We start from the raw sequence: 12,268 nt of genomic DNA on the forward strand, positions 1-12,268 counted from the left end.
AAAATGTGCGACTGCGATGTCCAATGACGTGTTTGTGAGGTTGGCATCCCCGTTGAGGAAATCCGGTCTTGTGCGACAGGTTTTTAAGGGCGAGGAGGCGGCCTTCCAGATCTCGGGCTTGCAGGGCAACACGGACTACCGCTTCCGCGTGGGCGCCTGCCGCCGCTGCCAGGACTCGTGCCAGGAACTGTGCGGTCCGCTCAGCCCCTCGTCCCACTTCACGCCGCGGCGCCAGGAGGCCTCGGGGCCCGGCGGGCCGGCGGGGGGCGGAGCCTGCGCCCCTTGCGTCGGCTCAGGCGAAACCCAAGAGAAACTTTTTATAACAGATCGTCAAGAAAAACACTTGAGACACTCTTCTTCTCCTCAAGGCTTCCATTTCAGTGTGTTTTCTTTTTGTAGCCGAGCTGTACCTCCGCGCTGAGGGCGAGAAAATTCATCCACAAGCCTTAAAATAGCTGTGAGCAGTCACTCAGACTGACTTGCATGTTTTTTTTTTTGTTTGTTTGTTTTTTTTTCATATTTGATTAGAGGACGTGTATATTTCCTGGTTCATTGCCTTAATTAGTTGTCTTTTTATTGACATTTTTTAATTTGCTGCAGTCTTTATCCACTCAGCCATATTCTAATGTAAGCATTCAAAGCTTTAGCCGCGCATATTGGTTGACACACAGACACACACACACTCACACACACATACACACACACACACACACACACACACACACACACACACACACTTTTGTGCGTGACAATGACTCAACTGATGCCACGCGCGCAGCCGCTCCGCTTTCTTTACGCTCGCCAAAGTGATACAATCCACGTGTGATGTACGATGCTGCTATCCTTTGATTTGTTTTTGTTTGTTTCTTTAGAATGGAAAGCCAGTTATCTAATATAAGTATGAAATAGAAATATATATATATACAGAGAGAGAGAGAGAGAGAGAGTTAGAAATACACACGCATATCCAATATCCACGATCGCGTCGAAAGGGATGGCGTCAGCAGGTGGGACGGGCTCATTCTGGATCAGATCGGAAGCCAATCGGAGCATTAAACTGGATTGGGGATTTTATTGGCCTTCCACTCCGTGGCCGCCTTCACGCAGATGTCCTGCAAAATTGTCGCACCATAATACCGCTTTTGCCTTTTACAGGGAATTTGCCCCCCCTGGGAATCAGGAGGATGATCTGAACCCATCGCATCTAAAAGTCGATTTTGCTGCGTCTCGAAGCGCTTTTCACACAGTGACACGGCATTGTGACATTTACATGCGTCAGGCACAACTGTCACAGCTTTTACAGCACCTCTGTAAAACATTTCCTATTCCACTTTCACCCCACTGTGAAATTCCTGGCGGTGTGAAAGACTTTCACACCGAGATTGTGCAAAATTGGCACACCAGAGCCGGAACAGATGACCTTGCATTTATCCGCTTTTGCCTTCCACACGGAACCCAGTGAAGAAAATTCCCTGGGGGGCAGAATTGCCACGTTGGAGCAAAACATTGGCCTTTGAACATTGAAGAAAATTCCGTTTTTTTTTTTTTTTTTTATCAGCAATCTGAAAGGGCCTTTCACACAGAGATCCTGTAAAATTTCCACATAAGAGCCAACATATCCGACTTTGCCTTCCACACCAAACCCAGCGAAGGCAGGATATTACCACAACTTTCACAGACACAATGTTCTCTGATCAGACAATTGTTGCAGGTGGAAAAGGGTCAAGCGCACTTTGCCCCCCGCAAAAGTCCCAGGAAAATGACCAAATCATCGCAGTCACTTAACAGGACGGGAGGAATCAAGTCCCGCTTTTCCGGCATTCCCAAACACACGGGGGCGACATCCCGCCTGCATTACGGTTCTGTTACTACCTCCAAAGGCGGAAAAATCACCTGATGAACGGCATCAGTCCCGCCTTTGTGGCATTCCCTTATGGGGGCAACGTGGCGGGAAAATGGTCCGGGTCGACGTGAAATGTTAAAACTCGACGCATCCCGCCTCTGTTAGGGCACCGAGTGGGGCAAAGGGGCATCGTCGCGGTGTGAAAATGAAAGCCCGCCCCTCACCGTTGTGCCTCTTCTTTTCAAACAATCCACCTGTCTTTTTTTTTTTTTTTTTAATCCCGCCTCTCCTCCAACGATACACAGGGCATTCTGAACACCATCCCTCTAATAAACACAAAGCCAAGGTACACAGCCCAAAGAGGTCACCCTGACCCGTATGAAATGGAGTCCGCACATGAGGCCTGTAACGTACCTCAGGGAAATAAGAAAAAAAATAGTTTAAAAAAAAAACAAAACGATCCATTAAAAAGACTGCCCCCTCCCCACCCCACTCTCACCCTTCTCATCTTCCTCTCCACTTTTTGCGTCTCGGTCCTCTTCGGATGCCGTGCCTTGACAGCATCTTGCGTGGTTAACTCGCTCCGATAATTTTTTTTTTTTTTTTTTTTTTTTTTGCCAAAGTCGATGGGAACATGATGGTAATTTTTTTTTTTTTGTAGTTTTTCTTTATTTATACTATATATTTGCATACAGTACTTTACAATGCCAATTACAGTGCAATCTTCATTTATTTATTGTTTAAAAAAAGATTCAGAGATGAGTGTAGTTATATACTAATTTTTTTTTTCCTTCCTTTTTCTCGTAGCATGTTTTTGGGGTGTTAGAATGATTTTTTATTTTGTTTTTGTTTTTTGTTTTTTTTTAAGGCCAGCATTCCTTCTCTCTCAGTAACCCTTCGAGTATTTCTTACAGTTGTTGGGATCCCGCAGTTATAAAACTTGTAACCAAATACATTATGTACTGTTCTGTCTGGGGGGGGGGGGTTGTTTTTTGTTTTTTAAAAAATTTCATCTCTTGTATGGGCCGTGCTCGGCTGAGTCGTCATCTGTTCATGCTTCTCGAAACATGTAGCAAAGACAAATGTGCCTGCCTTTGGCTTCTTTAATTTTTTTCTGTTGGGGGAGGGAGCGGGGAGGGATTAGAATGAAGCTTCTGATACTGTTTTGTATTTTATTTGATTTTATTTTTGCCAAAGGGCAGGCTTTACTCTGTTCTGACCAAGGGTTCTGTGATATTCTTCTGTAACAACACAACAGCATTACTATTATTTTTATGATTGTTATTGTTACTATTACTCTGATGAAAAGGACAAAAAAAAAAGCGACGTTAACTTGATCTGTGATTATACTTATTTTCAATATTATCGTTTGTTTGTTTGTTTTGTTTATTTTTTAAGCAAAATGTGCCTTTGTCGATAGATGTCGCCCCCCCCCCTAAAAAGAAGAGGAGGACAATCTTGTACCAGTAGAGACCAACGAAGGCGGGGTGCGGGGAAGAGGAAATAAAAAAGGCTCCAAACAATCACACAAGCGACGAGCGCAGGCAGGCAAATTTCTTGACGAGTTCTTGCTCGGCGTAGCGAGTAGTAATGAGTGTTTTGTATCCAGTATTTTTTTTTCTTTTTTTTTTTTTTTTTTTGATATGAGATGATATACAGTACAGAGATATGGATAGAGCTATAGAGGTGATAAGTACATTTACGACTAACCTAAGTTGAAGCACTTTTATATCACCACGAGCATTATTAGTCTTGATGGGCGGGGCTTTTATATTGATCCAAAACACTACTGCCAGGCTGTTCATGTTCGTCGCTCGCGTGTTATTTTATAATTTTTTTTTTTTTTTTTTTGCGTGTTTTGTTGTATCACGTAAGGCAAACTGTGCGTGGGGGGGGGGGTGGCATCAGAAGGGATATTCGGCAGTCAGATTAAAAATTTCAGGATCAACCTTGAACGGGCTTTTAGCTTGACAGGCAAACTTGATTTGACCATTGACCCTGTGACTAGAATAGCGCCGCCTCTGTAAGCGAGCAACAGCAGAATCTGGTCTTCAGCTAACAAACCAAAATTAGACCAACCTGTGTATTTTATTGGGTCGTTACGATTCAAATTTTTTCTGGTATGAGATCAGTGAAAAACTATTTCCATGTAGCAGATGAAAAGTGGACGGCAAGCCGTAAGTCGGTCCAGCCCTTCAAGAACAGCAAGTTGTGTTTTGAAGCATTTCAAAGTTGACAGAAGGCCACATGAAGTTCACCCGTAAAGGTTTTGAGTGCGTTCTCGGTTCATCCTAAAATTTCACACAATATTCTTTCCTTTTTGTTTGACAAGTTAGTCCCCTAATTGTTTTTTTTGTTTGTTTTAAATTGTGAACCCAACATGTGACACACCAGGTGTCCAGTCCTTAAACGGTCCTTTTTGCGTGGCAGGTTACTCACCTATTTCATTACAGATATATTTTTTTTATTATTATTATATATTTTTTTTCAATTCCATTTAAGAAACACGATTTGTCCATGCAGCACCTAAAACATCCTCCTCACCCGACAAACATACACACACACACACACACACACACACACACACACGCCTGTGCCTTCTGATCTTATTTTTTTAATTTCAATTTTGTATGTTGTTATTGTTTTTGGGGGAGAATTTGTTTGTTTTTTTGCAGCGACCAGAGATTTTTTATTATTTTTTTTCAGACTGAGCAATTGGCCACAATGTGCGGAAACACACAAAAGTGAAAACGAATCAAAACGTTTTTTTTTTGTTTTGTTTGTTTTTTTACCTCACGGTTTTAAGAGTGAACATTCCAGGTTGTCATGGTCTACGAATTAGATTTTTTTTTTTTTAAGAGAAATTCATGCATTTCTTCTTGTATTGTAAATGTTAGACAATTTCATATGCATTATATAAAAAGAAACTGCCATATCAATTTTAATGTATAGATTTTTTGCAAATACTACCCTATGTATGTAAGACGTAACTGTATCGGTAGCGTATATATAATATATTTATGCCCAATAAATGTTTAAATTTTTTTCCTTTTTCTGACATGGATTGCGAGTGTTTATTTCTGTGTCTGTTCTGTTCTGCTTGCAGCGGGGCCAAGTTGGGACAGCGACTCGCAACGGTACGTATCCGATATTATCCGATACGTATCCGATTATACAGCACAATTGTCATTTTCAACTTCATATTTCAAGAGATTTTATTTTAATGTGGTATTGCCCTTTCGACGTAAACAACATTCAACCAAATGAAACTCATGTCCAGACACCTTTAATGTCACTGCAAAGCATCTATTTACAACAAGAAGACAACAATTTGTTGGCGCATGTAATAAGGCAATGTGGAATGTATGTTAATGGCCCACAACAACAACATTAGAGACAACCTGCACAAAATTCTGCCTTTGGAAAGATAAGAATGCACATTTTTGGGGGTCATAAATAAATACAAAATGTCTCTTTTGGTCACGTTATAGTACACCTGAGATGGGAACGTCAACATCAGCCAAGACAAAGATATTCTTATACACTTAAAAAAAAAAACAAAAAAAAAAACTTTTTTTAAAGCCCATGACTTTGCGAAGCTAATGCCTTTAAAAACAGCATGAAATGATTACTTCAAAACACGGACGTGATACTATTACACAGCTTGTTGACATTTTTCAGGGGAACCTCGAAAGATGTCAGGGGCAGTTGTAATTCAGCCCTGTGATGTCTGCCCAGCAACAGGTGACATCATGTGACCAGGAATGTAAAATCCAAACAAATTTGAGGGAACTTTAAAAGCCCCCCTCCTCCCCCCCAAAAAAAATATATATTTGTGTTTCCAAATCCAAACAAGCTTAAGGGGCAGTTGCAATCAAGCATTGTGAAAGTCTGACAAGCAACCAATGACATCATGTGACCTTGAATAGTCAACTCCAAACAAATTAAGAGGTCGACCAGGATTATTTTTGCATTTATGTGGGAGTTGAAAATTAAGAAAGTCAGAATGTTGGTGACACTTCAGTCAGTTGGTCAAAGAGGTAGTTATTGAGCCCCATGAAGTCTACCTAGCAACAAGTGACAATATGGAAGAATCCAAAGAAATTGGAGCTTTTTTTTTTTCCCCTGTATGGACAGTTAATAATTTGAAATGTCACTTAAAGCGTTGTTGTGTTCACTTTCTAGGTTTGAGGACGACCACAGTTAGACACTGGCGCTGCTGAATTTATGTTTTGAGTTGCGATAGAAAAAAAAATTCTTTTACAAATGCTAACGAACTGGAGGTCACTGGAGGTGTAATGTTGACATATTGACGTTAGAGATCCCTGAAAGAACAGAGCCCTCCTAATGTAATGGGTACACTCTACCCGTCCGTCCCTGCGACTTTCAAGGTTCCATTGCACATTACAGGCATACGGTGCCGCTATTTTAAAAGAACACACCACAAATTCCGGTTACGGGTTCTACAGTGCTTTTGTTGTCATCCAGAATGCAGAAAAGAAAAACTGTACGTTAAATAATGCCAGCAAGGTTCGTCATGAACAGGCCACGCGTGAAATCGGTATCACCGCTTGCACCTCCAGCTCACCCATGACCCCAGTGAGGACAAGTGCTTTCAGAGAATCCATCGAATGGATTAATTGTATATGTAATCTTGTATTTTTTTTTTTGTTTGTCTTATTTACAATGATCATTTCATGAGAAATTAAAACAAAAGCGGATTTCAAAATAAAAAAAAAACTGGTCAATGGTCGGTGGACGGTACACACTCAAAAATGCTGGCTTGTTGTCCTAATTCACTCTCAGGGTAGCTGTGGATTTCGAAGCAGATTTGGTGATTTTTACTCAAGGTTGGGCTAATCAATTTCAAGCCCGGCAAATTGGGTTGGAGGCCGCATTTGGACGGGCTGAGGAGCTGAAGCTGGTTGCCATTTCCGTGTACTCAAATTGAAGTCAGTTTAATTCTGCCAGGATGTTCAATAACACTTTTTTTTTTCTTCAGATGGATACCATGACACAAATTCACATTTTGAGTCCTCGCCGATACCCGATACAGTCAAATTGCCCCAAAATTGTGAACAAAGACCTTTCTTGCTAATGCAGGTGACAATTCGCCGATGTGTGAAATGTCGGCAGTATAGCGCCAACTACTGCCGTGGAGGACTTACTCTACGTCAGATTGTATTTTTATTTTTATTTTTTTGCCCTAAGTATCGTGGCTGGTATCAGCACCATCCACGAGTTGCTGCGGCAAACCCTGACTGGGGAAAGTTGCTGCTTCTTCTTCCTCTTAGAAATAATTGGCAATAAAGTTGGCACAGCTACAGTATACGAATAAGCCGGAAAGCCATTTTTTGGTTGCTTTAACTCATTATGATAGGTCGTATGACCGCAGCCCCTTTTTCGGACCCAGCAATCGGGTTCACGATTTCACCCAATGTGGCTTCCTTTTGACCCAGCAGTTTTCAGAGAGTACAGTAGCGTCCCGCTGGCCGTACTTTAGCCCCCTCCCTACCCGCCCCGCTTGACCGGAAGCGCACAAGGCTTTAGAAGCTGACGCTGGATTCCATCCAGCCGTCCGCCACGGCCTTCAGCGCGCTGGCGGTGCGGGTCCGAGGTAGCTGCTGTCCGGCGAGGCCGAAGAGGCGCGCTGCCGCCCCGCGGTACTTCCAGGACATGGTGTTGTAGAGGATGGGGTTGATGGCGGCGCTCAGGTAGAAAAGAACCACCGACAGCAAGCTGCAGTGCTCGGACAGGGCGGACAAGAGCGGGGACGGCGCGTCCAGCGAGCGGAACTGCAGGTAGCGGCACACGTGGAAGGGCAGCCAGCACAGGACGAAGGCCAGAACCACCACCACTGGAGGGAGAGAAGAGAGAGAGACACATTTCCATTTCATTGTAGCCTCATGAAGAAAAGGTTCAAAACAAGATAAAAACACGGGCGCTCAGGTACAGTATCCCTCATTGACTTTCGAAACGATCATATCGGAATTAACGAGGTGAGTTTTAAGAGTTGGTGGTGAGTGTTTGGGAGAGAACAAAAAAAAAAAAAGATCTTGCAAAAGTAGTGCAAACATTTGGAAATCAATTACAGTGGTACCTCTACTTACGAAAATCATGTGTTCTGGAAGAAACTTCTGAACTAGAACATTTTGTAAGTCGAGACGCGTTTTCCATGTAAATGGCCTAATCCGTTCCAAGCCCCCTAAAATTCAGACATAAATGTTTCAACATATGTAACAGATGCATGTTACAATTAGATTATTGTACAATAAATGAGAGTTGTGGATAATGTAAAAAAAAAAAAAAATCACTTTTAACTGCTTCCTCATTGTTTGTTGCCCTCTTTAGTTCATGTTCTTTCTCAGAAGTGCTTTTTGCCTTTTGTCAAGAACTTTTGTCGGCTTTTAACAATCCTTCGAAAATATCCAAGGCAAAAATCGGCCTAGTGAGCGATCGCCCGACTGTTTTTCTGAAAGATCCACATTTACATAAAACTATCGGAACAGCTAATGGTTTGTTTTCTCATCAGTTTGCTGGTATTGAGTTGCCACGTTCCTCCACCCTGCCTGGCCACGCGGCGCATCAAGCGTTGCGTCAAACCCACCCAGCATCTTGACGGTCTGCCTGTTGCACTTGTCGCGGTGCGCCACGCACGAGCTGATGTTGGTCTCCCGATGCCTCCGCCACAGGCGGCGGCCAATGAGGCTGTAGAGCACCGTGAGGCAGAAGACGGGCATGAAGAAGAACACGGAGCTCAGCCACACCATGGCGCCCATCAGGCCCGACTCCACGGCGTAGCGCGTCATCTTGCACTCCCGCGTGTCCCCGTACTCCTCCTCCTCCTCGTCCATCCGAAGAGTGTCGTTGGCGTCGAAGCCCGGGTAGTCCCGCTCCACGCCCACCATGACGAAGACGGGCCCCGCGCTCAGCACGGCCACGCACCACAGCAGCAGGATGAGCGCGCGCACTCGCCGCTTGGTCACCAGAGCCTTGGCCCGCAGCGGGAAGCAGATGGCCACGTAGCGCTCCACGGAGAGCGCCGTGATGCTCAGGATGGTCGAGTACGTGCTCGACTCGGACACGAACTGGAAGAGCTTGCAGAGCGCGTCGCCGAGGCGCCACGGCCGGTAGCGCCACATGCGGTAGAGGTCGAGCGGCATGCACAGGAAGATGAGCAGGTCCGACACGGCCATGCTGCAGAGGTACAGGTTGGTGGTGGTGCGCATGTCGCGGTATTTGCCCACCACCAGGATGGTCATGACGTTGCCGGCCACGCCCACCACGGAGAGCAGCGTGCACGCCGCGGTGATGAACGTCAGGAGAGGCAGGCTGTAGTAGTTGAGCGGGGGAAGGTCCAAGTCGCGGTTCGCAGGGGTGGCGTTACGGCTCTCGTCCCAGCTGCAGTTTAGGGGGAGGCACGAGGACGGGTTGGGCCCCGCGGGCATCCTGACTCATCGGTCAAGGGGTCTCGGCGAAAGGCCCATCGCAATCGTCGCACGGACTGTTGAGGCGGATGTCAAACCAAACCCAACGAGCTATGAAAGTCCTCCAAATAAACTCAACACGTGGCACTCCGGAAAAATCATAAATCACGTTTCGATCATAGAATCATCATCAACGATCTCGGTTTTTAAGAAGTGACCGTCGTGCGGAAAACCAAACTCTGGTCCAAGCTGGAAACTTCTATCGTCAGAAGAATAATTGGCATCCATCTATTCCTGTCATGAAATTGCTTTGCTCATCATCAGTTTCATGCGGAAAAACTAAACTCCCGTTCGCATTGAAGAAGGGGGAAAAAAAAAATCAAATTCTGAGACTGCGCAAGTCTCTCCAAGACGTCTGGGAAGCCAAAATCTTCAGTATCGTCAGATTCAAAAACATTTTTTTCCCCAATGACAACAACTGCGCGTAAAACCAAACTCCAGAAGGACACACCATCCGAGATATCACCCAATTATGAGACCGCTTTTGTTCTGAAGCGAGATCCCCTTTTAGGAAACCATCAATAGGACGATTTTAAACCAAACGCCAGCTCGCAGAAAAAAAAACTAAATCAATTGAAAGAGACAATTAAATTCCAATCACGCCACTGCTTAGCAGGAAATCATCCCCGGGATCTTGTAATGGCCTCAGCCTATTTTTTGATCGTTAAAAAAAACAACAACAACAATCCAATCGTGCGGAAAATCAAACTCCAGGACACGTGAACCGAGCGGCAGCCGTGCGTAAAATCAAATATTTGAGCACCGCCGCTCACAGAGAATGTGGGGAGTCCATTTAGAGAATCCCCAAATTTGTGTTTAACTGAAATGTACATTGCGGGTGTTTCCATCCGAGTTTGGTGGTTTAATAATCCGCCTAAAACGCACCACCGCTGAAAAATCGGACATTTTCAAAGTTAAAAAAAAAAACAACCACGAACGGCTTTCAGTCATCCACTCAATCCCCCTTCTCCTAAAAAAATAAAATAAAACAAAAGACTCGTAGAGGAAAAATGTGTGTGTGAGTGTTCCAAAAGTCATCCAAACACGGCAACAGCCAACGTGAAAACAAACACGATGCGGGGGAAAGGAGGAGACACTTGGATCCAAGCCACGAGTATGACGTAGGAACGACGCATCGTTAGCATGTAGCAAGTAGCACGCATCGGAAATCAACACGGGACGAGGATGAATGAATTCTTCTTGTGGTGTTCTCTCTGTCTGCGTGCTGCGCGTCCGGCTATGTGCGCGTTTGGAGGCAAGTGCACCAAAACCACAGCAGTCCCGGTGAGTGTGCGGAGCCTGAGGGGGAGGAGGAGGGGGAGGCGCGAGATTGATGACGAAGACGGTGCGGCGACGCAACCTACAGGCCAGTCTGCGCAGTGATCGATAAAAGCCATTTGGCTTGTTTACGCCGCGGCTGTGTCAACCCAGGGCCACGATGTTGAATGTTTAAGATCGCAGGTGTCAAAGTCAAGGCCCGGGGGGCCAGATATGGCCCACCACATCATTTTATATGGCCCGCGAAAGTAAATCAAGCACGTCAAGTTCCGTGATGATCGCTAAAGTCGGAACCAAAATTTCATTTTGTCACATGTCATCCACAAATGGAGTTATTATTTTTGACTTCTGATTTTTAAACTAGTTATTCATCAATTTTTTGTGCGCTGTGTATGTAATATGTGGAGGGGATTAAACATTTCTATGGTTTCCCAAAATTCATCACGGCCCTCCAAGGGAAACCGTAACTACAATGTGGCCCGCGACAAAAATAAGTTTGACACCCCTGTTTTAGATCCTTCCCCTTTTCCAATACACCCAATTCAAATGATCAGGATCGTTATCAGGCTCCAGCGGGAGAAGAGGGAGGGGGGAAAAAAATCTAAAATGTGCAAAATAGCAGTCCTTGGCGACCGCAGTTTGACACCTGACCTTCACTGGATGTTTGATTCGGAACAATCTATACCAGCGGTGTCAAACTCATTTTTGTCGTGGGCCACATTTTAGTTACCGTTTCCCTTGGAGGGCCGTTATGACTGAAACCAAATAAAAGAAGTCAATAATAACGTTTTTACAACTATTGTTTAAGTTACTGTAATGAGGGGTTTGGTGACAAGAAAATGCTGACAATATGTCTCTCGTGCCAATGTGTTTCCCAATTAGCATGCTCCTAAGAGTGGCCGCTTATTTGCATATACACACAGGTGAATACTCTACACACACTTCCTCTTCCATCAACACAATACTGGACTTTATTCTACGGTATTCCTACAGCCATTTCAATAAGTGGTAAATCCCATCGCCTTTGCAATAGGGAGGATACTCCTTTTATCGTCGGATGTGCTCCTCATCATACCTTAAGTATATATTGTTATCACTGTGGCCTTTGCACTGTTTGCTAGTGGGCGTATAATATTTCTTTATGGGCCGCGGATTGGTGATGCACGACAAGCAGGAAAGTCAGACGTGACACGAGGAGGGCATTCCTCATTATTATTTTTTTAAAGAAGCCTTTTCGTCATATATTAAGGTATGTGGATTTCCACAATGTTCTGTATCGAGTTTGTGTGTGTGTGTGTAGTGTGATCAAGAATCAACTGTCTTGTCATGTAACTTTGAGAGCCACACATCTATGCCTTTTGAAAATATACATTTGAAGCTGTGCATACGTTTGTATTCAATACTCTTTTATTCCTTGGGGTGGATATAGTGGGGGGGGGGGAGGATATAGTGGAAATTATTTTGTCTGTATTGTTGCTGGAACGCTGTGGATTGTAGGTTAAAGTTTAAGTTCGCACTAAGTAGGCCACTGTGTAGTGTCGTCCAGTATATAGTTTTGTCCACACGGTGGCGTAAGAGAAGCAAAAATAAGAGGATTTCATTCGACGCGCCAGATCAAAAGGGGAGCGAATATTTTTAGAATGAATGTTGTAATGGTCAT

At 44.3% G+C, this 12,268-nt stretch overlaps 2 protein-coding genes across 2 annotated transcripts in view; one reads left to right on the forward strand and one right to left on the reverse strand.

Moving 5' to 3' along the window:
• fndc3ba (fibronectin type III domain containing 3Ba) overlaps nt 1-1,193 on the forward strand; it is a 77,150-nt gene extending 75,957 nt beyond the window's left edge. The window contains exons 27-28 of the mRNA XM_019872273.1: nt 80-296; nt 1,156-1,193. Of these exons, the coding sequence (XP_019727832.1) occupies nt 80-296; nt 1,156-1,193 (255 nt within the window). The remainder of the gene's footprint in view (nt 1-79; nt 297-1,155) is intronic.
• Nucleotides 1,194-5,966: 4,773 nt separating this feature from the next.
• On the reverse strand, nt 5,967-9,870 carry ghsra (growth hormone secretagogue receptor a). Its single transcript, XM_019872246.1, has 2 exons — nt 8,451-9,870; nt 5,967-7,700 (listed from the first exon to the last, which is right to left on the reverse strand). The coding sequence occupies exons 1-2, from the start codon at nt 9,289-9,291 to the stop codon at nt 7,390-7,392; spliced, it is 1,152 nt and encodes a 383-aa protein (XP_019727805.1). The 5' UTR covers nt 9,292-9,870; the 3' UTR covers nt 5,967-7,389.
• Nucleotides 9,871-12,268: the final 2,398 nt, after the last annotated feature.

The sequence above is a fragment of the Hippocampus comes genome, unplaced genomic scaffold, assembly GCF_001891065.2.
Source record: "Hippocampus comes isolate QL1 unplaced genomic scaffold, H_comes_QL1_v1.1 scaffold92, whole genome shotgun sequence".
In the NCBI taxonomy this organism is placed as follows: Eukaryota; Metazoa; Chordata; class Actinopteri; order Syngnathiformes; family Syngnathidae; genus Hippocampus; species Hippocampus comes.